Genomic DNA, 25,340 nt, shown 5'->3' on the forward strand with positions numbered 1-25,340 from the left:
CCTAACCCTAGCCCTAGCCCTCAGGTCCAGTTCCATGGTATTAGTAGTTATTAACCCTAACCCTAACCCTAGCCCTAGCCCTAGCCCTCAGGTCCAGTTCCATGGTATTAGTAGTTATTAACCCTAACCCTAACCCTATCCCTAGCCCTCAGGTCCAGTTCCATGGTATTAGTAGTTATTAACCCTAACCCTAGCCCTAGCCCTAGCCCTCAGGTCCAGTTCCATGGTATTAGTAGTTATTAACCCTAACCCTAGCCCTAGCCCTAGCCCTCAGGTCCAGTTCCATGGTATTAGTAGTTATTAACCCTAACCCTAGCCCTATCCCTAGCCCTCAGGTCCAGTTCCATGGTATTAGTAGTTATTAACCCTAACCCTAGCCCTATCCCTAGCCCTCAGGCCCTGTTCCATGGTATTAGTAGTTATTAACCCTATCCCTAGCCCTATCCCTAGCCCTCAGGTCCTGTTCCATGGTATTAGTAGTTATTAACCCTATCCCTAGCCCTAACCCTAGCCCTCAGGTCCAGTTCCATGGTATTAGTAGTTATTAACCCTAACCATAGCCCTAAGCCTAGCCCTCAGGTCCAGTTCCATGGTATTAGTAGTTATTAACCCTAACCCTAGCCCTATCCCTAGCCCTCAGGTCCAGTTCCATGGTATTAGTAGTTATTAACCCTAACCCTAGCCCTAGCCCTAGCGCTCAGGTCCAGTTCCATGGTATTAGTAGTTATTAACCCTAACCCTAGCCCTAGCCCTCAGGTCCAGTTCCATGGTATTAGTAGTTATTAACCCTAACCCTAACCCTAGCCCTAGCCCTAGCCCTCAGGTCCAGTTCCATGGTATTAGTAGTTATTAACCCTAACCCTAACCCTATCCCTAGCCCTCAGGTCCAGTTCCATGGTATTAGTATTTATTAACCCTAACCCTAGCCCTAGCCCTAGCCCTCAGGTCCAGTTCCATGGTATTAGTAGTTATTAACCCTAACCCTAGCCCTAGCCCTAGCCCTCAGGTCCAGTTCCATGGTATTAGTAGTTATTAACCCTAACCCTAGCCCTATCCCTAGCCCTCAGGTCCAGTTCCATGGTATTAGTAGTTATTAACCCTAACCCTAGCCCTATCCCTAGCCCTCAGGCCCTGTTCCATGGTATTAGTAGTTATTAACCCTATCCCTAGCCCTATCCCTAGCCCTCAGGTCCTGTTCCATGGTATTAGTAGTTATTAACCCTATCCCTAGCCCTAACCCTAGCCCTCAGGTCCAGTTCCATGGTATTAGTAGTTATTAACCCTAACCATAGCCCTAAGCCTAGCCCTCAGGTCCAGTTCCATGGTATTAGTAGTTATTAACCCTAACCATAGCCCTAGCCCTAGCCCTCAGGTCCAGTTCCATGGTATTAGTAGTTATTAACCCTAACCATAGCCCTAGCCCTAGCCCTCAGGTCCAGTTCCATGGTATTAGTAGTTATTAACCCTAACCCTAACCCTAGCCCTCAGGTCCAGTTCCATGGTATTAGTAGTTATTAACCCTAACCCTAGCCCTATCCCTAGCCCTCAGGTCCAGTTCCATGGTATTAGTAGTTATTAACCCTAACCCTAGCCCTATCCCTAGCCCTCAGGTCCAGTTCCATGGTATTAGTAGTTATTAACCCTAACCCTAGCCCTAGCCCTAGCCCTCAGGTCCAGTTCCATGGTATTAGTAGTTATTAACCCTAAACCTAGCCCTAGCCCTAGCGCTCAGGTCCAGTTCCATGGTATTAGTAGTTATTAACCCTAACCCTAGCCCTAGCCCTCAGGTCCAGTTCCATGGTATTAGTAGTTATTAACCCTAACCCTAACCCTAGCCCTAGCCCTAGCCCTCAGGTCCAGTTCCATGGTATTAGTAGTTATTAACCCTAACCCTAACCCTATCCCTAGCCCTCAGGTCCAGTTCCATGGTATTAGTATTTATTAACCCTAACCCTAGCCCTAGCCCTAGCCCTCAGGTCCAGTTCCATGGTATTAGTAGTTATTAACCCTAACCCTAGCCCTAGCCCTAGCCCTCAGGTCCAGTTCCATGGTATTAGTAGTTATTAACCCTAACCCTAGCCCTATCCCTAGCCCTCAGGTCCAGTTCCATGGTATTAGTAGTTATTAACCCTAACCCTAGCCCTATCCCTAGCCCTCAGGCCCTGTTCCATGGTATTAGTAGTTATTAACCCTATCCCTAGCCCTATCCCTAGCCCTCAGGTCCTGTTCCATGGTATTAGTAGTTATTAACCCTATCCCTAGCCCTAACCCTAGCCCTCAGGTCCAGTTCCATGGTATTAGTAGTTATTAACCCTAACCATAGCCCTAAGCCTAGCCCTCAGGTCCAGTTCCATGGTATTAGTAGTTATTAACCCTAACCATAGCCCTAGCCCTAGCCCTCAGGTCCAGTTCCATGGTATTAGTAGTTATTAACCCTAACCATAGCCCTAGCCCTAGCCCTCAGGTCCAGTTCCATGGTATTAGTAGTTATTAACCCTAACCCTAACCCTAGCCCTCAGGTCCAGTTCCATGGTATTAGTAGTTATTAACCCTAACCCTAGCCCTATCCCTAGCCCTCAGGTCCAGTTCCATGGTATTAGTAGTTATTAACCCTAACCCTAGCCCTATCCCTAGCCCTCAGGTCCAGTTCCATGGTATTAGTAGTTATTAACCCTAACCCTAGCCCTAGCCCTAGCCCTCAGGTCCAGTTCCATGGTATTAGTAGTTATTAACCCTAACCCTATCCCTAACCCTAGCCCTCAGGTCCAGTTCCATGGTATTAGTAGTTATTAACCCTAACCCTAACCCTAGCCCTAGCCCTATCCCTCAGGTCCAGTTCCATGGTATTAGTAGTTATTAACCCTAACCCTAGCCCTATCCCTAGCCCTCAGGTCCAGTTCCATGGTATTAGTAGTTATTGCCAGACCCATGAAATGGGTAGGCCTACATAAGCAAATGTCGGTCTGTCTGTCCTGGTTTTCTATATAAAGGGTATATATGATGATGACATGATGATGACATGCCTACAAAAGGCATGATGTCATAAATGATGATGACAGACAGGGGGTCTGGCACAACCAGGTTGACCTGGTCTAGTTAACCCTAACCCTAGCCCTAGCCCTAGCCCTCAGGTCCAGTTCCATGGTATTAGTAGTTATTAACCCTAACCCTAGCACTAGCCCTAGCCCTCAGGTCCAGTTCCATGGTATTAGTAGTTATTAACCCTAACCCTAGCCCTAGCCCTAGCCCTCAGGTCCAGTTCCATGGTATTAGTAGTTATTAACCCTAACCCTAGCCCTAGCCCTATCCCTCAGGTCCAGTTCCATGGTATTAGTAGTTATTAACCCTAACCCTAGCCCTAGCCCTAGCCCTCAGGTCCAGTTCCATGGTATTAGTAGTTATTAACCCTAACCCTAACCCTATCCCTAGCCCTCAGGTCCAGTTCCATGGTATTAGTAGTTATTAACCCTAACCCTAGCCCTATCCCTAGCCCTCAGGTCCAGTTCCATGGTATTAGTAGTTATTAACCCTAACCCTAGCCCTATCCCTAGCCCTCAGGTCCTGTTCCATGGTATTAGTAGTTATTAACCCTAACCCTAGCCCTAGCCCTAGCCCTCAGGCAGAAGCGGCGATTACGGTGGGCAGTGTGGGCAAGTGCCCAGACGGCGCCCCCGGTGTGCTGAGCGCCTCACAGTAAAATACATTTCTACTAATTACCCATCAACCCATGTGTCGGCAGTGTGTCAGGAGGGGAGACAACAACAAAACAAAATGAACAGAAAGAAAGCAAGTGGGGCGCAAAACAAGAGGAAGAAGGAAGAAAGGGCAAAACAATTGGAATCATATCCAAAATTGACATCTTTTTTTACCGGTGGCGCTGCCGCAGCGGCCGCGCGCGCCAGCCCCGAGTCTAATGTTACCGGTACCAGTGACGGTCCGGCGGGTCCGCGATCCGGGGATGATGATTCAGATCATGGGGAAATGGAGCAGGATCCACAGGCACAGCCACCTGCCGAGCCTGCCCAGGACGAAGTGGTGGTGGCTGGCTCTTCTGGAGCGCAAGCTGCTGGAACGCAGCAGCCCGAAGCCGTAAGTGAAAATGATGATGATGATGATGATGATGATCATGAAGTGATTGAGCCCATGGAGGGCGAGGGCGAAAAAGACAGTGACAGTGAGACAGAGACTGCAGAGGTCATTTTATCTCTATCTGATGACCCCGGATTGTGGCCAAAACGAATCACTGACTCTGTCAGGACAGAGCTCGTTAAAAGAGGCCCAGAGCAAATTATGGAATATAGTTTCCCACAAAATACTGAGTCCCCTCCTCGGCGATTTCACAAAAATTACTATTTCATTACACTCAATAATGGAGAACAAATAAAGAGAACGTGGCTAATGTACTCAAAATCTGAGGATAGGGTTTTCTGTTTTTGTTGCTTGCTTTTCGGGAAACGTGACATCAGTCTGTCAAATGAGGGATATGATGGATGGAAACACGTCGGGGATATTCTAAAATCTCACGAGCAATCAAAAGCACACACCCGTTGTATGGAAGCGTGGCACACGCTCAAGATTGGCATGGCTACTATGAAGACAGTGGACTGGCAACATATGGATCTAATAGAGAGAGAAAAAACATACTGGAGAGAAGTGCTGGGCAGAATTATCTCCATCGTCTGCCATTTAGCTGAACGCAACATGGCCTTTCGTGGGACATCAGACAGACTGTACGAGCACTCCAATGGTCATTTTTTAGGACAGGTGCAGCTGATGGCTATACACGACCCAGTAATGAGCGAGCACTTGAGAAGAATCGACAGACGTGACATAACCACTCATTACCTCAGCAAGGACATACAGAATGAGCTGATTGTGAGGATAGGAGGGATGGTTCTCCAGTCCATCTGTGAAAAGGTGCACAACGCAAAATATTATTCAGTTATTCTGGACTGTACACCCGACATCAGCCATATTGAACAGATGTCAGTCATTTTGCGCATTGTGACTTGTGTCCCAAAAACAGAAGAAAAGCCTGCTGTTGTTTCTATTGCTGAGCATTTCACTGGATTTATTCCATGTGAGTCCACAACAGGTGAAGCACTGTGCAATACTTTCTTGAGCCATCTGGAAAAACTGGGTCTCGACATCAGTGACTGCAGGGGCCAAAGTTATGATAACGGGAGTAACATGAAAGGCAAGAATCAGGGCGTGCAAAAACGAATCCTCGATCTCAACAGAAAAGCACACTACATGCCTTGTAGCAGCCACACATTAAACTTAGTTGTTTGTGATGCTGCCAAGTCCTCTGCGCAGGCTATCACTTTTTTTGGAATCCTTCAAAGAATATACAACCTCTTTAGCTCTTCCCCTCCTCGCTGGGCAATACTGAAGACACACGTGACTGATTCTGGGCTGACTGTAAAACCCCTCTCAGATACCCGCTGGGAATCACATATAGAGAGCGTAAAGGTGCTGCGTTACCACCTAGAAGAGGTTCACATAGCACTGGGAGCGCTGGAGGACTATGCACTCAAGCACAAAGATGGTGTAACAGCATCAGAGGCCAAAAGTCTATCAAAAGAAATTATAACGGGGCCATTTATCGTGAGCGTTGTGGTGTGGCATGACATTTTGTTTCAAATAAATAAAGTGAGCAAACAACTACAAAGTCCCACAGTCAGCATGGAAACCCTTCTAAACGAAATCCGTGCTGTCATACTATTTCTCGAGGACTTCAGAGAAAAAGGGTTCATGGATGCGCGCACAAACGCACGAGCGATTGCTGAAAAGGCCACAGTGGAAATAACCACTCGATTCCCAGAACAGCGACAGAGAAAAAGAAAAGCTCTATTTGATTATGAGGGTAAAGATGATCGCCCACCAATTACACCTGAAGAAAACTACAAGCGTGATATATTTCTCCCCCTGGCTGACAAGGCTCTGTCCAGCATCAGAGAGCGATTTTCACAGCTAGACAGATTCAATGATTTGTATGGTTTCCTCTTCAGCACCGCGGACATGTGGACAGCGATTGAAGACGGCTCACTGCCTGAGAGATGTAAACGTTTTGCTGAGGAAATGGGGGACATCGATGCTCAGGACATGTGTCTTGAGATAAAACTAATTGTCAACAGCTATCCCCAAACATCTCCATTTGGCATGTTGTGTTACATTTACGAGCAAGGCGTCTTGGACATGTATCCAAACCTTAGTGTTGCCCTGCGCATACTGTTGACTGTGCCAGTAACCGTGGCCTCTGCAGAGAGAAGCTTTTCCAAATTGAAGCTCCTGAAGAACTACATGAGGTCAAGCATGTCTCAAGACCGTCTCAATGGACTAGCAGAAATGGCTATCGAGCACGAAATAACTAATAATTTGGAATACTCCAGAATTATTGAAGAGTTTGCTGCAGCCAAGGCAAGAAAGGTCCACTTCTAGCGGGTGAGTAAAACTGTTATTTCATCATGCATGTGTGTGTGTGTGTGTGTGTGTGTGTGTGTGTGTGTGTGTGTGTGTGTGTGTGTGTGTGTGTGTGTGTGTGTGTGTGTGTGTGTGTGTGTGTGTGTGTCGCGGGGCGCTGTCCCCGGTGCGGCGGTGCTGAATGGAGCAGTGGAGAGATAGTCACTGCTTTCGTGTTGTTGTAATACTGTAAATAAATAGAACTGTAGCCTGCAGGCACTGATTCTTTTTTTTGTTTGTTTTTGTTTTGTAGCAATCATCGACAGTCTGTAAACCAAAGTTTGAGAATTGAGAAACAACAGTCAATAACCGAGAGAGAGAGAGAGAGGGAGAGATTGAAGCGAGCCAACTGCGTCGCATGAGAAGACCGACATCTTTATTATCGGACTTTCTTTATCCTCCCCATTTAGACACTTACTGTAGCTGTGAAGTATAAAGTGATGGTTATTTCATTTTGAAGTAAATGTGTTATTTCATTTTCAAACAGTATAGTCTCTGTGTTGTTATTTAACCTTTCAGAAGCCCATGTACAGACGGGGGGGGGGGCCGGGGGGGGGGGGGGGGGGGGGGGGGGGGGCGCATCATAGGTACACTGCCCAGAGCGTCAGAGCCTGTTCCCCCGGGCCTGCCCTCAGGTCCAGTTCCATGGTATTAGTAGTTATTAAACCTAACCCTATCCCTAGCCCTAGCTCTCAGGTCCAGTTCCATGGTATTAGTAGTTATTAACCCTAACCCTAGCCCTATCCCTAGCCCTCAGGTCCAGTTCCATGGTATTAGTAGTTATTAACCCTAACCCTAACCCTAACCCTAACCCTAGCCCTCAGGTCCAGTTCCATGGTATTAGTAGTTATTAACCCTAACCCTAGCCCTATCCCTAGCCCTCAGGTCCTGTTCCATGGTATTAGTAGTTATTAACCCTAACCCTAACCCTATCCCTAGCCCTCAGGTCCAGTTCCATGGTATTAGTAGTTATTAACCCTAACCCTAGCCCTAGCCCTAGCCCTCAGGTCCAGTTCCATGGTATTAGTAGTTATTAACCCTAACCCTAGCCCTAGCCCTAGCCCTCAGGTCCAGTTCCATGGTATTAGTAGTTATTAACCCTAACCCTAACCCTATCCCTAGCCCTCAGGTCCAGTTCCATGGTATTAGTAGTTATTAACCCTAACCCTAACCCTAACCCTAACCCTAGCCCTCAGGTCCAGTTCCATGGTATTAGTAGTTATTAACCCTAACCCTAGCCCTATCCCTAGCCCTCAGGTCCTGTTCCATGGTATTAGTAGTTATTAACCCTAACCCTAACCCTATCCCTAGCCCTCAGGTCCAGTTCCATGGTATTAGTAGTTATTAACCCTAACCCTAGCCCTATCCCTAGCCCTCAGGTCCAGTTCCATGGTATTAGTAGTTATTAACCCTAACCCTAACCCTATCCCTAGCCCTCAGGTCCAGTTCCATGGTATTAGTAGTTATTAACCCTAACCCTAGCCCTATCCCTAGCCCTCAGGTCCAGTTCCATGGTATTAGTAGTTATTAACCCTAACCCTAGCCCTATCCCTAGCTCTCAGGTCCAGTTCCATGGTATTAGTAGTTATTAACCCTAACCCTAGCCCTATCCCTAGCCCTCAGGTCCAGTTCCATGGTATTAGTAGTTATTAACCCTAACCCTAGCCCTAGCCCTAGCCCTCAGGTCCAGTTCCATGGTATTAGTAGTTATTAACCCTAACCCTAGCCCTAGCCCTAGCCCTCAGGTCCAGTTCCATGGTATTAGTAGTTATTAACCCTAACCCTAACCCTATCCCTATCCCTAGCCCTCAGGTCCAGTTCCATGGTATTAGTAGTTATTAACCCTAACCCTAGCCCTAGCCCTAGCCCTCAGGTCCAGTTCCATGGTATTAGTAGTTATTAACCCTAACCCTAGCCCTATCCCTAGCCCTCAGGTCCAGTTCCATGGTATTAGTAGTTATTAACCCTAACCCTAGCCCTATCCCTAGCCCTCAGGTCCAGTTCCATGGTATTAGTAGTTATTAACCCTAACCCTAACCCTAACCCTAGCCCTCAGGTCCAGTTCCATGGTATTAGTAGTTATTAACCCTAACCCCTAGCCCTATCCCTAGCCCTCAGGTCCTGTTCCATGGTATTAGTAGTTATTAACCCTAACCCTAGCCCTATCCCTAGCCCTAGCCCTAGCCCTCAGGTCCAGTTCCATGGTATTAGTAGTTATTAACCCTAACCCTAGCCCTAGCCCTAGCCCTCAGGTCCAGTTCCATGGTATTAGTAGTTATTAACCCTAACCCTAGCCCTATCCCTAGCCCTCAGGTCCAGTTCCATGGTATTAGTAATTATTAACCCTAACCCTAACCCTAACCCTAGCCCTCAGGTCCAGTTCCATGGTATTAGTAGTTATTAACCCTAACCCTAGCCCTATCCCTAGCCCTCAGGTCCAGTTCCATGGTATTAGTAGTTATTAACCCTAACCCTAGCCCTATCCCTAGCCCTCAGGTCCAGTTCCATGGTATTAGTAGTTATTAACCCTAACCCTAGCCCTAGCCCTAGCCCTCAGGTCCAGTTCCATGGTATTAGTAGTTATTAACCCTAACCCTAGCCCTAGCCCTAGCCCTCAGGTCCAGTTCCATGGTATTAGTAGTTATTAACCCTAACCCTAGCCCTATCCCTAGCCCTCAGGTCCAGTTCCATGGTATTAGTAGTTATTAACCCTAACCCTAGCCCTATCCCTAGCCCTCAGGTCCAGTTCCATGGTATTAGTAGTTATTAACCCTAACCCTAGCCCTAGCCCTAGCCCTCAGGTCCAGTTCCATGGTATTAGTATTTATTAACCCTAACCCTAGCCCTAGCCCTAGCCCTCAGGTCCAGTTCCATGGTATTAGTAGTTATTAACCCTAACCCTAGCCCTAGCCCTAGCCCTCAGGTCCAGTTCCATGGTATTAGTAGTTATTAACCCTAACCCTAGCCCTAACCCTAGCCCTCAGGTCCAGTTCCATGGTATTAGTAGTTATTAACCCTAACCCTAGCCCTATCCCTAGCCCTCAGGTCCAGTTCCATGGTATTAGTAGTTATTAACCCTAACCCTAGCCCTAGCCCTAGCCCTCAGGTCCAGTTCCATGGTATTAGTAGTTATTAACCCTAACCCTAACCCTAGCCCTCAGGTCCAGTTCCATGGTATTAGTAGTTATTAACCCTAACCCTAGCCCTATCCCTAGCCCTCAGGTCCAGTTCCATGGTATTAGTAGTTATTAACCCTAACCCTAACCCTAGCCCTCAGGTCCAGTTCCATGGTATTAGTAGTTATTAACCCTAACCCTAGCCCTAGCCCTAGCCCTCAGGTCCAGTTCCATGGTATTAGTAGTTATTAACCCTAACCCTAACCCTAGCCCTCAGGTCCAGTTCCATGGTATTAGTAGTTATTAACCCTAACCCTAGCCCTAGCCCTAGCCCTCAGGTCCAGTTCCATGGTATTAGTAGTTATTAACCCTAACCCTAGCCCTAGCCCTAGCCCTCAGGTCCAGTTCCATGGTATTAGTAGTTATTAACCCTAACCCTAGCCCTATCCCTAGCCCTCAGGTCCAGTTCCATGGTATTAGTAGTTATTAACCCTAACCCTAACCCTAACCCTAGCCCTCAGGTCCAGTTCCATGGTATTAGTAGTTATTAACCCTAACCCTAGCCCTATCCCTAGCCCTCAGGTCCAGTTCCATGGTATTAGTAGTTATTAACCCTAACCCTAGCCCTAGCCCTCAGGTCCAGTTCCATGGTATTAGTAGTTATTAACCCTAACCCTAGCCCTAGCCCTAGCCCTCAGGTCCAGTTCCATGGTATTAGTAGTTATTAACCCTAACCCTAGCCCTATCCCTAGCCCTCAGGTCCAGTTCCATGGTATTAGTAGTTATTAACCCTAACCCTAACCCTATCCCTAGCCCTCAGGTCCAGTTCCATGGTATTAGTAGTTATTAACCCTAACCCTAGCCCTATCCCTAGCCCTCAGGTCCAGTTCCATGGTATTAGTAATTATTAACCCTAACCCTAGCCCTAGCCCTAGCCCTCAGGTCCAGTTCCATGGTATTAGTAGTTATTAACCCTAACCCCTAGCCCTATCCCTAGCCCTCAGGTCCAGTTCCATGGTATTAGTAGTTATTAACCCTAACCCTAGCCCTAGCCCTAGCCCTCAGGTCCAGTTCCATGGTATTAGTAGTTATTAACCCTAACCCTAGCCCTATCCCTAGCCCTCAGGTCCAGTTCCATGGTATTAGTAATTATTAACCCTAACCCTAGCCCTATCCCTAGCCCTCAGGTCCAGTTCCATGGTATTAGTAGTTATTAACCCTAACCCTAACCCTAGCCCTCAGGTCCAGTTCCATGGTATTAGTAGTTATTAACCCTAGCCCTATCCCTAGCCCTATCCCTAGCCCTCAGGTCCAGTTCCATGGTATTAGTAGTTATTAACCCTAACCCTAACCCTAGCCCTCAGGTCCAGTTCCATGGTGGTATTAGTAGTTATTAACCCTAGCCCTATCCCTAGCCCTAGCCCTAGCCCTCAGGTCCAGTTCCATGGTATTAGTAGTTATTAACCCTAGCCCTATCCCTAGCCCTCAGGTCCAGTTCCATGGTATTAGTAGTTATTAACCCTAACCCTAGCCCTAGCCCTAGCCCTCAGGTCCAGTTCCATGGTATTAGTAGTTATTAACCCTAACCCTAACCCTAGCCCTCAGGTCCAGTTCCATGGTATTAGTAGTTATTAACCCTAACCCTAACCCTAACCCTAGCCCTCAGGTCCAGTTCCATGGTATTAGTAGTTATTAACCCTAACCCTAGCCCTATCCCTAGCCCTCAGGTCCAGTTCCATGGTATTAGTAGTTATTAACCCTAACCCTAGCCCTAGCCCTAGCCCTCAGGCCCTGTTCCATGGTATTAGTAGTTATTAACCCTAACCCTAACCCTATCCCTAGCCCTCAGGTCCAGTTCCATGGTATTAGTAGTTATTAACCCTAACCCTAGCCCTATCCCTAGCCCTCAGGTCCAGTTCCATGGTATTAGTAGTTATTAACCCTAACCCTAACCCTATCCCTAGCCCTCAGGTCCAGTTCCATGGTATTAGTAGTTATTAACCCTAACCCTAGCCCTATCCCTAGCCCTCAGGTCCAGTTCCATGGTATTAGTAATTATTAACCCTAACCCTAGCCCTAGCCCTAGCCCTCAGGTCCAGTTCCATGGTATTAGTAGTTATTAACCCTAACCCCTAGCCCTATCCCTAGCCCTCAGGTCCAGTTCCATGGTATTAGTAGTTATTAACCCTAACCCTAGCCCTAGCCCTAGCCCTCAGGTCCAGTTCCATGGTATTAGTAGTTATTAACCCTAACCCTAGCCCTATCCCTAGCCCTCAGGTCCAGTTCCATGGTATTAGTAGTTATTAACCCTAACCCTAGCCCTATCCCTAGCCCTCAGGTCCAGTTCCATGGTATTAGTAGTTATTAACCCTAACCCTAACCCTAGCCCTATCCCTAGCCCTCAGGTCCAGTTCCATGGTATTAGTAGTTATTAACCCTAACCCTAACCCTAGCCCTCAGGTCCAGTTCCATGGTATTAGTAGTTATTAACCCTAGCCCTATCCCTAGCCCTATCCCTAGCCCTCAGGTCCAGTTCCATGGTATTAGTAGTTATTAACCCTAACCCTAACCCTAGCCCTCAGGTCCAGTTCCATGGTGGTATTAGTAGTTATTAACCCTAGCCCTATCCCTAGCCCTAGCCCTAGCCCTCAGGTCCAGTTCCATGGTATTAGTAGTTATTAACCCTAGCCCTATCCCTAGCCCTCAGGTCCAGTTCCATGGTATTAGTAGTTATTAACCCTAACCCTAGCCCTAGCCCTAGCCCTCAGGTCCTGTTCCATGGTATTAGTAGTTATTAACCCTAACCCTAACCCTATCCCTAGCCCTCAGGTCCAGTTCCATGGTATTAGTAGTTATTAACCCTAACCCTAGCCCTAGCCCTAGCCCTCAGGTCCAGTTCCATGGTATTAGTAGTTATTAACCCTAACCCTAGCCCTAGCCCTAGCCCTCAGGTCCAGTTCCATGGTATTAGTAGTTATTAACCCTAACCCTAACCCTATCCCTAGCCCTCAGGTCCAGTTCCATGGTATTAGTAGTTATTAACCCTAACCCTAACCCTAACCCTAACCCTAGCCCTCAGGTCCAGTTCCATGGTATTAGTAGTTATTAACCCTAACCCTAGCCCTATCCCTAGCCCTCAGGTCCTGTTCCATGGTATTAGTAGTTATTAACCCTAACCCTAACCCTATCCCTAGCCCTCAGGTCCAGTTCCATGGTATTAGTAGTTATTAACCCTAACCCTAGCCCTATCCCTAGCCCTCAGGTCCAGTTCCATGGTATTAGTAGTTATTAACCCTAACCCTAACCCTATCCCTAGCCCTCAGGTCCAGTTCCATGGTATTAGTAGTTATTAACCCTAACCCTAGCCCTATCCCTAGCCCTCAGGTCCAGTTCCATGGTATTAGTAGTTATTAACCCTAACCCTAGCCCTATCCCTAGCTCTCAGGTCCAGTTCCATGGTATTAGTAGTTATTAACCCTAACCCTAGCCCTATCCCTAGCCCTCAGGTCCAGTTCCATGGTATTAGTAGTTATTAACCCTAACCCTAGCCCTAGCCCTAGCCCTCAGGTCCAGTTCCATGGTATTAGTAGTTATTAACCCTAACCCTAGCCCTAGCCCTAGCCCTCAGGTCCAGTTCCATGGTATTAGTAGTTATTAACCCTAACCCTAACCCTATCCCTATCCCTAGCCCTCAGGTCCAGTTCCATGGTATTAGTAGTTATTAACCCTAACCCTAGCCCTAGCCCTAGCCCTCAGGTCCAGTTCCATGGTATTAGTAGTTATTAACCCTAACCCTAGCCCTATCCCTAGCCCTCAGGTCCAGTTCCATGGTATTAGTAGTTATTAACCCTAACCCTAGCCCTATCCCTAGCCCTCAGGTCCAGTTCCATGGTATTAGTAGTTATTAACCCTAACCCTAACCCTAACCCTAGCCCTCAGGTCCAGTTCCATGGTATTAGTAGTTATTAACCCTAACCCCTAGCCCTATCCCTAGCCCTCAGGTCCTGTTCCATGGTATTAGTAGTTATTAACCCTAACCCTAGCCCTATCCCTAGCCCTAGCCCTAGCCCTCAGGTCCAGTTCCATGGTATTAGTAGTTATTAACCCTAACCCTAGCCCTAGCCCTAGCCCTCAGGTCCAGTTCCATGGTATTAGTAGTTATTAACCCTAACCCTAGCCCTATCCCTAGCCCTCAGGTCCAGTTCCATGGTATTAGTAATTATTAACCCTAACCCTAACCCTAACCCTAGCCCTCAGGTCCAGTTCCATGGTATTAGTAGTTATTAACCCTAACCCTAGCCCTATCCCTAGCCCTCAGGTCCAGTTCCATGGTATTAGTAGTTATTAACCCTAACCCTAGCCCTATCCCTAGCCCTCAGGTCCAGTTCCATGGTATTAGTAGTTATTAACCCTAACCCTAGCCCTAGCCCTAGCCCTCAGGTCCAGTTCCATGGTATTAGTAGTTATTAACCCTAACCCTAGCCCTAGCCCTAGCCCTCAGGTCCAGTTCCATGGTATTAGTAGTTATTAACCCTAACCCTAGCCCTATCCCTAGCCCTCAGGTCCAGTTCCATGGTATTAGTAGTTATTAACCCTAACCCTAGCCCTATCCCTAGCCCTCAGGTCCAGTTCCATGGTATTAGTAGTTATTAACCCTAACCCTAGCCCTAGCCCTAGCCCTCAGGTCCAGTTCCATGGTATTAGTATTTATTAACCCTAACCCTAGCCCTAGCCCTAGCCCTCAGGTCCAGTTCCATGGTATTAGTAGTTATTAACCCTAACCCTAGCCCTAGCCCTAGCCCTCAGGTCCAGTTCCATGGTATTAGTAGTTATTAACCCTAACCCTAGCCCTAACCCTAGCCCTCAGGTCCAGTTCCATGGTATTAGTAGTTATTAACCCTAACCCTAGCCCTATCCCTAGCCCTCAGGTCCAGTTCCATGGTATTAGTAGTTATTAACCCTAACCCTAGCCCTAGCCCTAGCCCTCAGGTCCAGTTCCATGGTATTAGTAGTTATTAACCCTAACCCTAACCCTAGCCCTCAGGTCCAGTTCCATGGTATTAGTAGTTATTAACCCTAACCCTAGCCCTATCCCTAGCCCTCAGGTCCAGTTCCATGGTATTAGTAGTTATTAACCCTAACCCTAACCCTAGCCCTCAGGTCCAGTTCCATGGTATTAGTAGTTATTAACCCTAACCCTAGCCCTAGCCCTAGCCCTCAGGTCCAGTTCCATGGTATTAGTAGTTATTAACCCTAACCCTAACCCTAGCCCTCAGGTCCAGTTCCATGGTATTAGTAGTTATTAACCCTAACCCTAGCCCTAGCCCTAGCCCTCAGGTCCAGTTCCATGGTATTAGTAGTTATTAACCCTAACCCTAGCCCTAGCCCTAGCCCTCAGGTCCAGTTCCATGGTATTAGTAGTTATTAACCCTAACCCTAGCCCTATCCCTAGCCCTCAGGTCCAGTTCCATGGTATTAGTAGTTATTAACCCTAACCCTAACCCTAACCCTAGCCCTCAGGTCCAGTTCCATGGTATTAGTAGTTATTAACCCTAACCCTAGCCCTATCCCTAGCCCTCAGGTCCAGTTCCATGGTATTAGTAGTTATTAACCCTAACCCTAGCCCTAGCCCTCAGGTCCAGTTCCATGGTATTAGTAGTTATTAACCCTAACCCTAGCCCTAGCCCTAGCCCTCAGGTCCAGTTCCATGGTATTAGTAGTTATTAACCCTAACCCTAGCCCTATCCCTAGCCCTCAGGTCCAGTTCCATGGTATTAGTAGTTATTAACCCTAACCCTAACCCTATCCCTAGCCCTCAGGTCCAGTTCCATGGTATTAGTAGTTATTAACCCTAACCCTAGCCCTATCCCTAGCCCTCAGGTCCAGTTCCATGGTATTAGTAATTATTAACCCTAACCCTAGCCCTAGCCCTAGCCCTCAGGTCCAGTTCCATGGTATTAGTAGTTATTAACCCTAACCCCTAGCCCTATCCCTAGCCCTCAGGTCCAGTTCCATGGTATTAGTAGTTATTAACCCTAACCCTAGCCCTAGCCCTAGCCCTCAGGTCCAGTTCCATGGTATTAGTAGTTATTAACCCTAACCCTAGCCCTATCCCTAGCCCTCAGGTCCAGTTCCATGGTATTAGTAATTATTAACCCTAACCCTAGCCCTATCCCTAGCCCTCAGGTCCAGTTCCATGGTATTAGTAGTTATTAACCCTAACCCTAACCCTAGCCCTCAGGTCCAGTTCCATGGTATTAGTAGTTATTAACCCTAGCCCTATCCCTAGCCCTATCCCTAGCCCTCAGGTCCAGTTCCATGGTATTAGTAGTTATTAACCCTAACCCTAACCCTAGCCCTCAGGTCCAGTTCCATGGTGGTATTAGTAGTTATTAACCCTAGCCCTATCCCTAGCCCTAGCCCTAGCCCTCAGGTCCAGTTCCATGGTATTAGTAGTTATTAACCCTAGCCCTATCCCTAGCCCTCAGGTCCAGTTCCATGGTATTAGTAGTTATTAACCCTAACCCTAGCCCTAGCCCTAGCCCTCAGGTCCAGTTCCATGGTATTAGTAGTTATTAACCCTAACCCTAACCCTAGCCCTCAGGTCCAGTTCCATGGTATTAGTAGTTATTAACCCTAACCCTAACCCTAACCCTAGCCCTCAGGTCCAGTTCCATGGTATTAGTAGTTATTAACCCTAACCCTAGCCCTATCCCTAGCCCTCAGGTCCAGTTCCATGGTATTAGTAGTTATTAACCCTAACCCTAGCCCTAGCCCTAGCCCTCAGGCCCTGTTCCATGGTATTAGTAGTTATTAACCCTAACCCTAACCCTATCCCTAGCCCTCAGGTCCAGTTCCATGGTATTAGTAGTTATTAACCCTAACCCTAGCCCTATCCCTAGCCCTCAGGTCCAGTTCCATGGTATTAGTAGTTATTAACCCTAACCCTAACCCTATCCCTAGCCCTCAGGTCCAGTTCCATGGTATTAGTAGTTATTAACCCTAACCCTAGCCCTATCCCTAGCCCTCAGGTCCAGTTCCATGGTATTAGTAATTATTAACCCTAACCCTAGCCCTAGCCCTAGCCCTCAGGTCCAGTTCCATGGTATTAGTAGTTATTAACCCTAACCCCTAGCCCTATCCCTAGCCCTCAGGTCCAGTTCCATGGTATTAGTAGTTATTAACCCTAACCCTAGCCCTAGCCCTAGCCCTCAGGTCCAGTTCCATGGTATTAGTAGTTATTAACCCTAACCCTAGCCCTATCCCTAGCCCTCAGGTCCAGTTCCATGGTATTAGTAGTTATTAACCCTAACCCTAGCCCTATCCCTAGCCCTCAGGTCCAGTTCCATGGTATTAGTAGTTATTAACCCTAACCCTAACCCTAGCCCTATCCCTAGCCCTCAGGTCCAGTTCCATGGTATTAGTAGTTATTAACCCTAACCCTAACCCTAGCCCTCAGGTCCAGTTCCATGGTATTAGTAGTTATTAACCCTAGCCCTATCCCTAGCCCTATCCCTAGCCCTCAGGTCCAGTTCCATGGTATTAGTAGTTATTAACCCTAACCCTAACCCTAGCCCTCAGGTCCAGTTCCATGGTGGTATTAGTAGTTATTAACCCTAGCCCTATCCCTAGCCCTAGCCCTAGCCCTCAGGTCCAGTTCCATGGTATTAGTAGTTATTAACCCTAGCCCTATCCCTAGCCCTCAGGTCCAGTTCCATGGTATTAGTAGTTATTAACCCTAACCCTAGCCCTAGCCCTAGCCCTCAGGTCCAGTTCCATGGTATTAGTAGTTATTAACCCTAACCCTAGCCCTATCCCTAGCCCTCAGGTCCAGTTCCATGGTATTAGTAGTTATTAACCCTAACCCTAACCCTAACCCTAGCCCTCAGGTCCAGTTCCATGGTATTAGTAGTTATTAACCCTAACCCTAGCCCTAGCCCTAGCCCTCAGGTCCAGTTCCATGGTATTAGTAGTTATTAACCCTAACCCTAGCCCTATCCCTAGCCCTCAGGTCCAGTTCCATGGTATTAGTAGTTATTAACCCTAACCCTAACCCTAACCCTAGCCCTCAGGTCCAGTTCCATGGTATTAGTAGTTATTAACCCTAACCCTAGCCCTCAGGTCCAGTTCCATGGTATTAGTAGTTATTAACCCTAACCCTAGCCCTATCCCTCAGGTCCAGTTCCATGGTATTAGTAGTTATTAACCCTAACCCTAGCCCTATCCCTAGCCCTCAGGTCCAGTTCCATGGTATTAGTAGTTATTAACCCTAACCCTAACCCTAACCCTAGCCCTCAGGTCCAGTTCCATGGTATTAGTAGTTATTAACCCTAACCCTAGCCCTAGCCCTAGCCCTCAGGTCCAGTTCCATGGTATTAGTAGTTATTAACCCTAACCCTAGCCCTAGCCCTAGCCCTCAGGTCCAGTTCCATGGTATTAGTAGTTATTAACCCTAACCCTAGCCCTAGCCCTAGCCCTCAGGTCCAGTTCCATGGTATTAGTAGTTATTAACCCTAACCCTAGCCCTATCCCTAGCCCTCAGGTCCAGTTCCATGGTATTAGTAGTTATTAACCCTAACCCTAACCCTAGCCCTCAGGTCCAGTTCCATGGTATTAGTAGTTATTAACCCTAACCCTAGCCCTAGCCCTATCCCTCAGGTCCAGTTCCATGGTATTAGTAGTTATTAACCCTAACCCTAGGGTTAGGGTTAGGGTTAGGGTTAGGGTTTTTTTACACTACACATAGCTGTAAAAAAAAAAAAAGAAAAAAAGAATGGTTGTCCGTGAGTTAACTATGAATATATATGTTGGAAATGCGGATGGAAATCCGTCATATTTACATGAGATCATGGTTCAATCTGATTGAATTCATGTTCACGTATTCAATATCCATTCGTGTGCAGTTTGTGCATTGCTGTCCAGCCCAAACAAACACATCCTGAAAAAGGTTCTTACAGTTGTACGTCCAGCAGCACGCGCTTCCCCTCCCCGACATGGATCCTCCAGCTGCAGTTCTCTCCCTCTCCGTACCACTCTGGATAGTTGGGCGACAGGATGAGACCCCCAGGGCCCGACAGATCCCCCCCACACAGCGCTGGAGGGACCACAGAGAGACAGGAGAGAGAGAGGAAAGAAATGAAAGGAGATCATTAAAAGTTCTCAAAAGTTCTCAAGTTTTCAAAGTTCAGTTGACCAGTTCAGTTCACAATTATTATTATCTAATTGCCTTATAGCAATCATTTGAGATAATCGTAATATTGTTTTGCATAATCATCATAATCTTTTACATGTTGGAACATTTACATATATTTTCAAACAAGTTCCAAAATATGGCAGATCTACAAGCTCACAACGCGCTAATCGCAATTATCTTTGATCATTAATCGTCATTTAAAATGTCATAATCGTGACAACCCTAAGTATCAATGGTCATGTAACTAGACATACTCTACTGAATTCATCACTTGATCATGAATTCAGTTGATCATCATACTTGATCAAGTAATCAATGTTTGACCAAAAGAAATGACATATATAAATAATGTTTTCATACGATAAAACATGTATTGATCCCCATTGATTACAATGGGGGGATTTGATCAGACTTAACACTTGATTTTATTACCCTAGTAAACATTGTCATAAATACTTCATGTTGCTGATTTAAAGTCTTCTTTCAATGATATGTGTTTTTCTAAATGATATGGTCCACATTCATTTTAAAATTGATGTTAAAAGCTTGTAGGGCTTCTACTGGTTCTAGCGAGTGAAGACCCGCCTTTGCTGCCCTTCCAGCCAATAGCATTCGTCTCTGGTTGAACTTCGGGACCAGAGATTCCAAGAAGGTGGATTTAAATTTGCTGAAAAAGCTGCTTCAAAACGGGCCTGTAGAAAGTAGAAACCAATGGCGAGGGCTCCCTTTAGTTTTTTAAGGTCTATGGTCGTACCTTTGCATATGGGTTCCGTGTCGTTCCAGTACGGATCCCTGGCGTTGATGCACTCGATGACAGGCGGTCCTTGTTCCAAGGAGTGACCGGGGTCACAGCAGAACTGGACCACCGCTCCCACCCCGTAGGAGAGGTCAGACGTGGTGAAGTTACCGTTCAGCAGGTACGGCTCATAGCAGTGACCGCGCTCAAACGCTGAAGAAACAGGACAGTATCACAAGTACAATAGGCTCTATGCACAGCAGAAATACTGTAAAGAAATTGGGGCCCTTCCTTACTTCCTTCACACGTGTTATCAATGATATTGATTAAGGCTCTGTTCCATTCTGGTCAGACAGGTTGAGTCAGGTTGATGATATTGTGCATGTTGGCTCAGGGGAAACTCTGCTACACCAGTGGGTCTCAAAGTGTCCTTGAGGGGGTTCCAAATGGGCCCTTATGGCAGGGGTTGACACTAAGGTCTCAGAAGCACATTATAGGTAAACAGTGCTCTTATTTTACATTCTACAGACCAGAAGACAGAGCGCGCCACATTCAGGTGTTTAGACACTATCTCGTGTTGTGTTTATAGGCGGTTGCGTTGCGGTTGGTCTCAAAGGAGCACTTGCCCGGTCGGGTAACCTGAAAGCAAACTTCCCCTGCCCAAAAGTTGTATTTACCTGCCGGGGGCAGGTGGGCAAGCCTTCAATGCAAGTGTCAATGCCTGCCTTATGGATATGTAAATGTACAGGTCCATTTGGTTACATTTGTACACACTCAAGTTATGGTGGTCCTTGAAATCAAAACATTTGAGAACCCCTGTGCTACACTAAATGGAACAGAGCTTGGTAACACCCGTGAAGGAAAGGAAGAGGCCCAATTTATTTCCTACCGGTATGTGGCCGCTGTGCATAGAGCCCATTCACAATCATTGTTTACCCAGATACTTTTATCCAGAGTGACTTACAATGAGTAGGTAAACGCATGCATCAAATGCAGAGAGACAGTGTAGTGCCTCAGTAAACTAGGATCACCGGTAAACAATGAACCTAGCAACAGTCTATACAATATGCTGTCAACATAATAATCTGCAAATTGAAACTAAAGGATGCCAGGTAAACAATGAAGCCAGCATCTGTTTAAATAACCACAAGTGACATGAAACTAGCAGTAAAACATGCTTCATGAAAGGCAAAAACCTTGTATCTCCTTTTTTTCCCTATAAAGAAATGCCCTGATTCTTTTCAGTTTTGGACATATCGCTGCCCGATAGCAGCAATATATTTTAAATCGTATTACAAGTGGTTAAATGTCTGAAAATACACATACACATAAACATTATGAACATTTCTAATCTGCGACGCAATTTTATACAATATGTAGTGGGGGTCCCTGCTTCATCTCTCTCCCAGCTAAGGGGTCCTTGGCCTGAAAACATTGAAGACCCCTGTTCTAATGTATATTTGTATACTGTAACTTTCTCCATGCAGGGCCAGGTCAGCTCAACTCGATTATAATAAGCGGTCTGAGGGGGTTCCAGGTACAGATTCAAAGTATAATTCAGTGAAAAGTTATAAACTCTTATACCAGACATTGTGAGTGCGGATTATAACTTTTCACTTATTTGTATACTGTACCTTCGTATCTAATGTTGAAGCCTGTGATGTGGTTGGGCTGGTCCGTGTTGAACTGGACCCTGGCGGCGGGGCCTTCGCTGAGCACCCCCTCGTACGGGATGGGTCCCCCCCGGCCCGAGTCGAACAGCACCACGGAGCCCGCGTCCAGCCCACTCCACAGCACCAACCTGCACCACAGGACCACAGCGGGCTAGATTAGATGTTCAGTGGTGGAAAAAGTACTCAAATGTTTTAGTCAAGTTAAAGTATCAATGCTGCAGTAGAAATTAATACAAGTAAAAGTCCGGAATTCAAAATGTACAAAAGTATTGGCATCAAACTACACTCAAAGTACCAACAGAAAAAGTATGAAATGTTTGAAAATTGCAGATCTACAAGCTCACAACGTTTCGTGATGCGATGTGTTGTGAGCTTGTACTGTAGATCGGCTTTTTTCAAATAGCCTAAGTACTGTATAAAATAGGGCTAAAGTGGATTAATGTATGTTTTATAATATAATCACTTATATCTGCAAAGTAACTAGTAGTAAATAATTGTAGTGGAGTAAAAGTATAAGTAAAATTATTGGAAGTAAAGTACAAATACCTCAAAATTGTACTTAACTAAATCTACTTAGTTACTTTACACCACTGCCTTTGTTATCCACAAGGGGAAATGCTTTTGCTCAGGTCAATAGTACATGCATTCAAGACAAGACGATATACTGTACATACACCACAATTAAAACACCCATGCAGCAGCAACAGACAATACAAGCACTTCTAAGGTATATCTAATTCGAAAATGTAAGAAAATGTAGGAAATTAAAGCAATGTCCTCCTCTCCACCCTTTTGAGGTGTGTGTGTGTGTGTGTGTGTGTGTGTGTGTGTGTGTGTGTGTGTGTGTGTGTGTGTGTGTGTGTGTGTGTGTGTGTGTGAGTTTGTCTAGCAATACTTATGGGGACTAAACGCATGTCACCTGCTGGGGACCTCTGACAGTGTGGGGACAAAATAGTAGGCCCCCACAACAGTTAGGGGTTAGCTTTAGGTTAGGCCCTAACTGCGTGCGTGCGTGCGTGCGTGCGTGCGTGCGTGCGTGCGTGCGTGCGTGCGTGCGTGCGTGCGTGCTGGCACATGCGCTGGACACAAGTCCAGCGCATGCACCTGGCATGCTTTCATGAGTGTAGGCCTATGTGTGTATTCATTCATGGCAGTGCTAATTTTAACAGTAAATCCTGATTTAGTTTTCAAAAAAGCATGCGCGAACGCACACGCACCCCTCCCTCCCTACCTGTCGGTGGGGCCCAAGGTCAGCTTCTCCAGATGGAGGTGCAGCCTCTGGCCCTTGGGGGCCTCCAGGGACCAGGAGCAGGACAGCTCCTGGGTGGCGTTGGGACCGGTGTGGGGGGAGGGGGACAGCACCCGGCCCACCGTGGCGTTCTTCACGGAGCCCCCGCAAAGCGCTGAACAAAGTGAAGACATGGCAGTCAGTCCCTCCCTGAAAGGTTCTCAAGAAAAAGCTGCAAAAAGATGAAGTCTAATCGGTGGATGCAGATACAGATCTGCTCGGCATCTTGCCTGACAACACGGCCCTTGGCTAGTTCATCCCCAAAATAACTTTGTTTCTATCGTATTGATTACTCACCCCATGGAGACTTGAGTTTTTATTTTTGGTTTTTTGTCGCATTCCGAAGCCAATAATTTGAGGAGACTCTTTGTAGGCTCATTGATTCCAGATGGAGACCCAAATGCAAGTTTATTATAATCAAATTATTGGCATAGGAATGCGACATAAACAAAAAAATAAGATTGAACTCAAGTCTCCATGGGGTGAGTAATCAATAGGGAAAAAAAGTCATTTTGGGGGTGAACTACTCCTTTAAACCACTGCCTCTTGTGGGTTACAGCTTTACACATAGTTGGATAAACTACACTCCCCTAAAGGGTAGTTGACACCAAGCAACTCCGGAAAAAAAAAGAAATGATGACCAGTCCACACCAAATAGTTGCAAGTAGTTGCATGCCGTAAGGAGTTGCGTGTGGACTGGCCTTTAGATTACACTTCCTCCATTTAGTTTTGGTGATTTATTTTATACTTCATATCCTTGCTTGTAATTTTTGTAATTTTTAATTTTATTTTTGCTTCATTTACTATATCTGTATGTGTCTATTTTACATTTTATGCCTACTGTGCTTCAATACATTGATCTTTTGTTGTAGTTTTACCTAAATGCTCATCATGTTGTTCTTTTACCCTGCTCTGAAAGCGTTGTGACTGTGCTATACAAATAAATTCATTATCATTATTATCATTACCATATTATCTGTGCGTCCTGTGTGTCTGTGTTTATGCCCGTAGCCAATCGTTCTTGAGAGCAGCGTTCTTGCTGAAGTCACCACCAACAAGTGCGTTCTGATATAAATAACAAGGAGCAAGTTGGCAGAGTGCACAAGTAGACTATACATGGCCATAAGGGCACAAGTAGACTATACATGACCATAAGGGCACAAGTAGACTATACATGACCATAAGGGCACAAGTAGACTATACATGACCATAAGGGCACAAGTAGACTATACATGACCATAAGGGCACAAGTAGACTATACATGACCATAAGGGCACAAGTAGACTATACATGACCATAAGGGCACAAGTAGACTATACATGACCATAAGGGCACAAGTAGACTATACATGACCATAAGGGCACAAGTAGACTATACATGACCATAAGGGCACAAGTAGACTATACATGACCATAAGGGCACAAGTAGACTATACATGACCATAAGGGCACAAGTAGACTATACATGACCATAAGGGCACAAGTAGACTATACATGGCCATGAGGGCACAAGTAGACTATACATGTCCATGAGGGCACAAGTAGACTATACATGTCCATGAGGGCACAAGTAGACTATACATGACCGTGAGGGCACAAGTAGACTATACATGGCCATAAGGGCACAAGTAGACTATACATGACCGTGAGGGCACAAGTAGACTATACATGACCGTGAGGGCACAAGTAGACTATACATGACCGTGAGGGCACAAGTAGACTATACATGTCCATGAGGGCACAAGTAGACTATACATGTCCATGAGGGCACAAGTAGACTATACATGACCGTGAGGGCACAAGTAGACTATACATGGCCATAAGGGCACAAGGCGCAAGCTGGCACCTCGACAGAGTGCAGTCTAGTTTATAGACAGAGATAGATGACTCAAGAAACCCCAGGTGTGGCAGCAGAGGAAAACTGTAGGGTAGACTGCTTGGCCTGTACAGCTGCTTGACAGTATACTGTGTATGAGTGAAAACTGTACTGTAGATTGCTTGGCTATAGCTACAGCTGCTTGACAGTATACTGTGTATGAGTGAAAACTGTACTGTAGATTGCTTGGCTATAGCTACAGCTGCTTGACAGCTACTGTGTATGAATGAAAACTGTACTGTAGATTGCTTGGCTATAGCTACAGCTGCTTGACAGCTACTGTGTATGAGTGAAAACTGTACTGTAGATTGCTTGGCTATAGCTACAGCTGCTTGACAGTATACTGTGTATGAATGAAAACTGTACTGTAGATTGCTTGGCTATAGCTACAGCTGCTTGACAGTATACTGTGTATGAGTGAAAACTGTACTGTAGATTGCTTGGCTATAGCTACAGCTGCTTGACAGTATACTGTGTATGAGTGAAAACTGTACTGTAGATTGCTTGGCTATAGCTACAGCTGCTTGACAGCTACTGTGTATGAATGAAAACTGTACTGTAGATTGCTTGGCTATAGCTACAGCTGCTTGACAGCTACTGTGTATGAATGACAACTGTACTGTAGATTGCTTGGCTATAGCTACAGCTGCTTGACAGCTGCTTAATGAGTGGAACCCGTACTGTAGATTGTTTGGCTACAGCTGCTTGACAGCTGCTTTGTGAGCGCTTTGAATTGAACTTGAAGGACTAGCTGTCATTGAATTCTGAGCTTAGGGAGAAGTCTCAGGAAGAAAATACAATACAGACCTCGATAAACAAAACAAATGCTTACACTTTCGACTTTTAGTGTGCAGTCTTAAGTTTTATTTCTGTTTCTTGCCCTTCTACGCGCTGCTACATTGCATCTACTTGAAACGGATAAATAAGCCAATCGACAACACACATGGTGTGTGTGTGTGTGTGTGTGTGTGTGTGTGTGTGTGTGTGTCACATTTTG

The 25,340-nt window shown here is 46.2% G+C and overlaps 1 protein-coding gene across 1 annotated transcript in view; it reads right to left on the minus strand.

Annotated features, from left to right (window-relative positions):
* Positions 1-25,340, minus strand: part of sez6l (seizure related 6 homolog (mouse)-like) — a gene marked incomplete at both ends in the record, with an annotated part of 190,279 nt that overhangs the window by 86,238 nt on the left and 78,701 nt on the right. The window contains 4 exons of the mRNA XM_080742871.1: positions 18,534-18,672; positions 19,526-19,720; positions 21,142-21,308; positions 22,412-22,583. Of these exons, the coding sequence (XP_080598997.1) occupies positions 18,534-18,672; positions 19,526-19,720; positions 21,142-21,308; positions 22,412-22,583 (673 nt within the window). The remainder of the gene's footprint in view (positions 1-18,533; positions 18,673-19,525; positions 19,721-21,141; positions 21,309-22,411; positions 22,584-25,340) is intronic.

This window comes from Nannobrachium achirus (assembly GCF_963921795.1).
Source record: "Nannobrachium achirus genome assembly, chromosome: 15".
NCBI lineage: Eukaryota > Metazoa > Chordata > Actinopteri > Myctophiformes > Myctophidae > Nannobrachium > Nannobrachium achirus.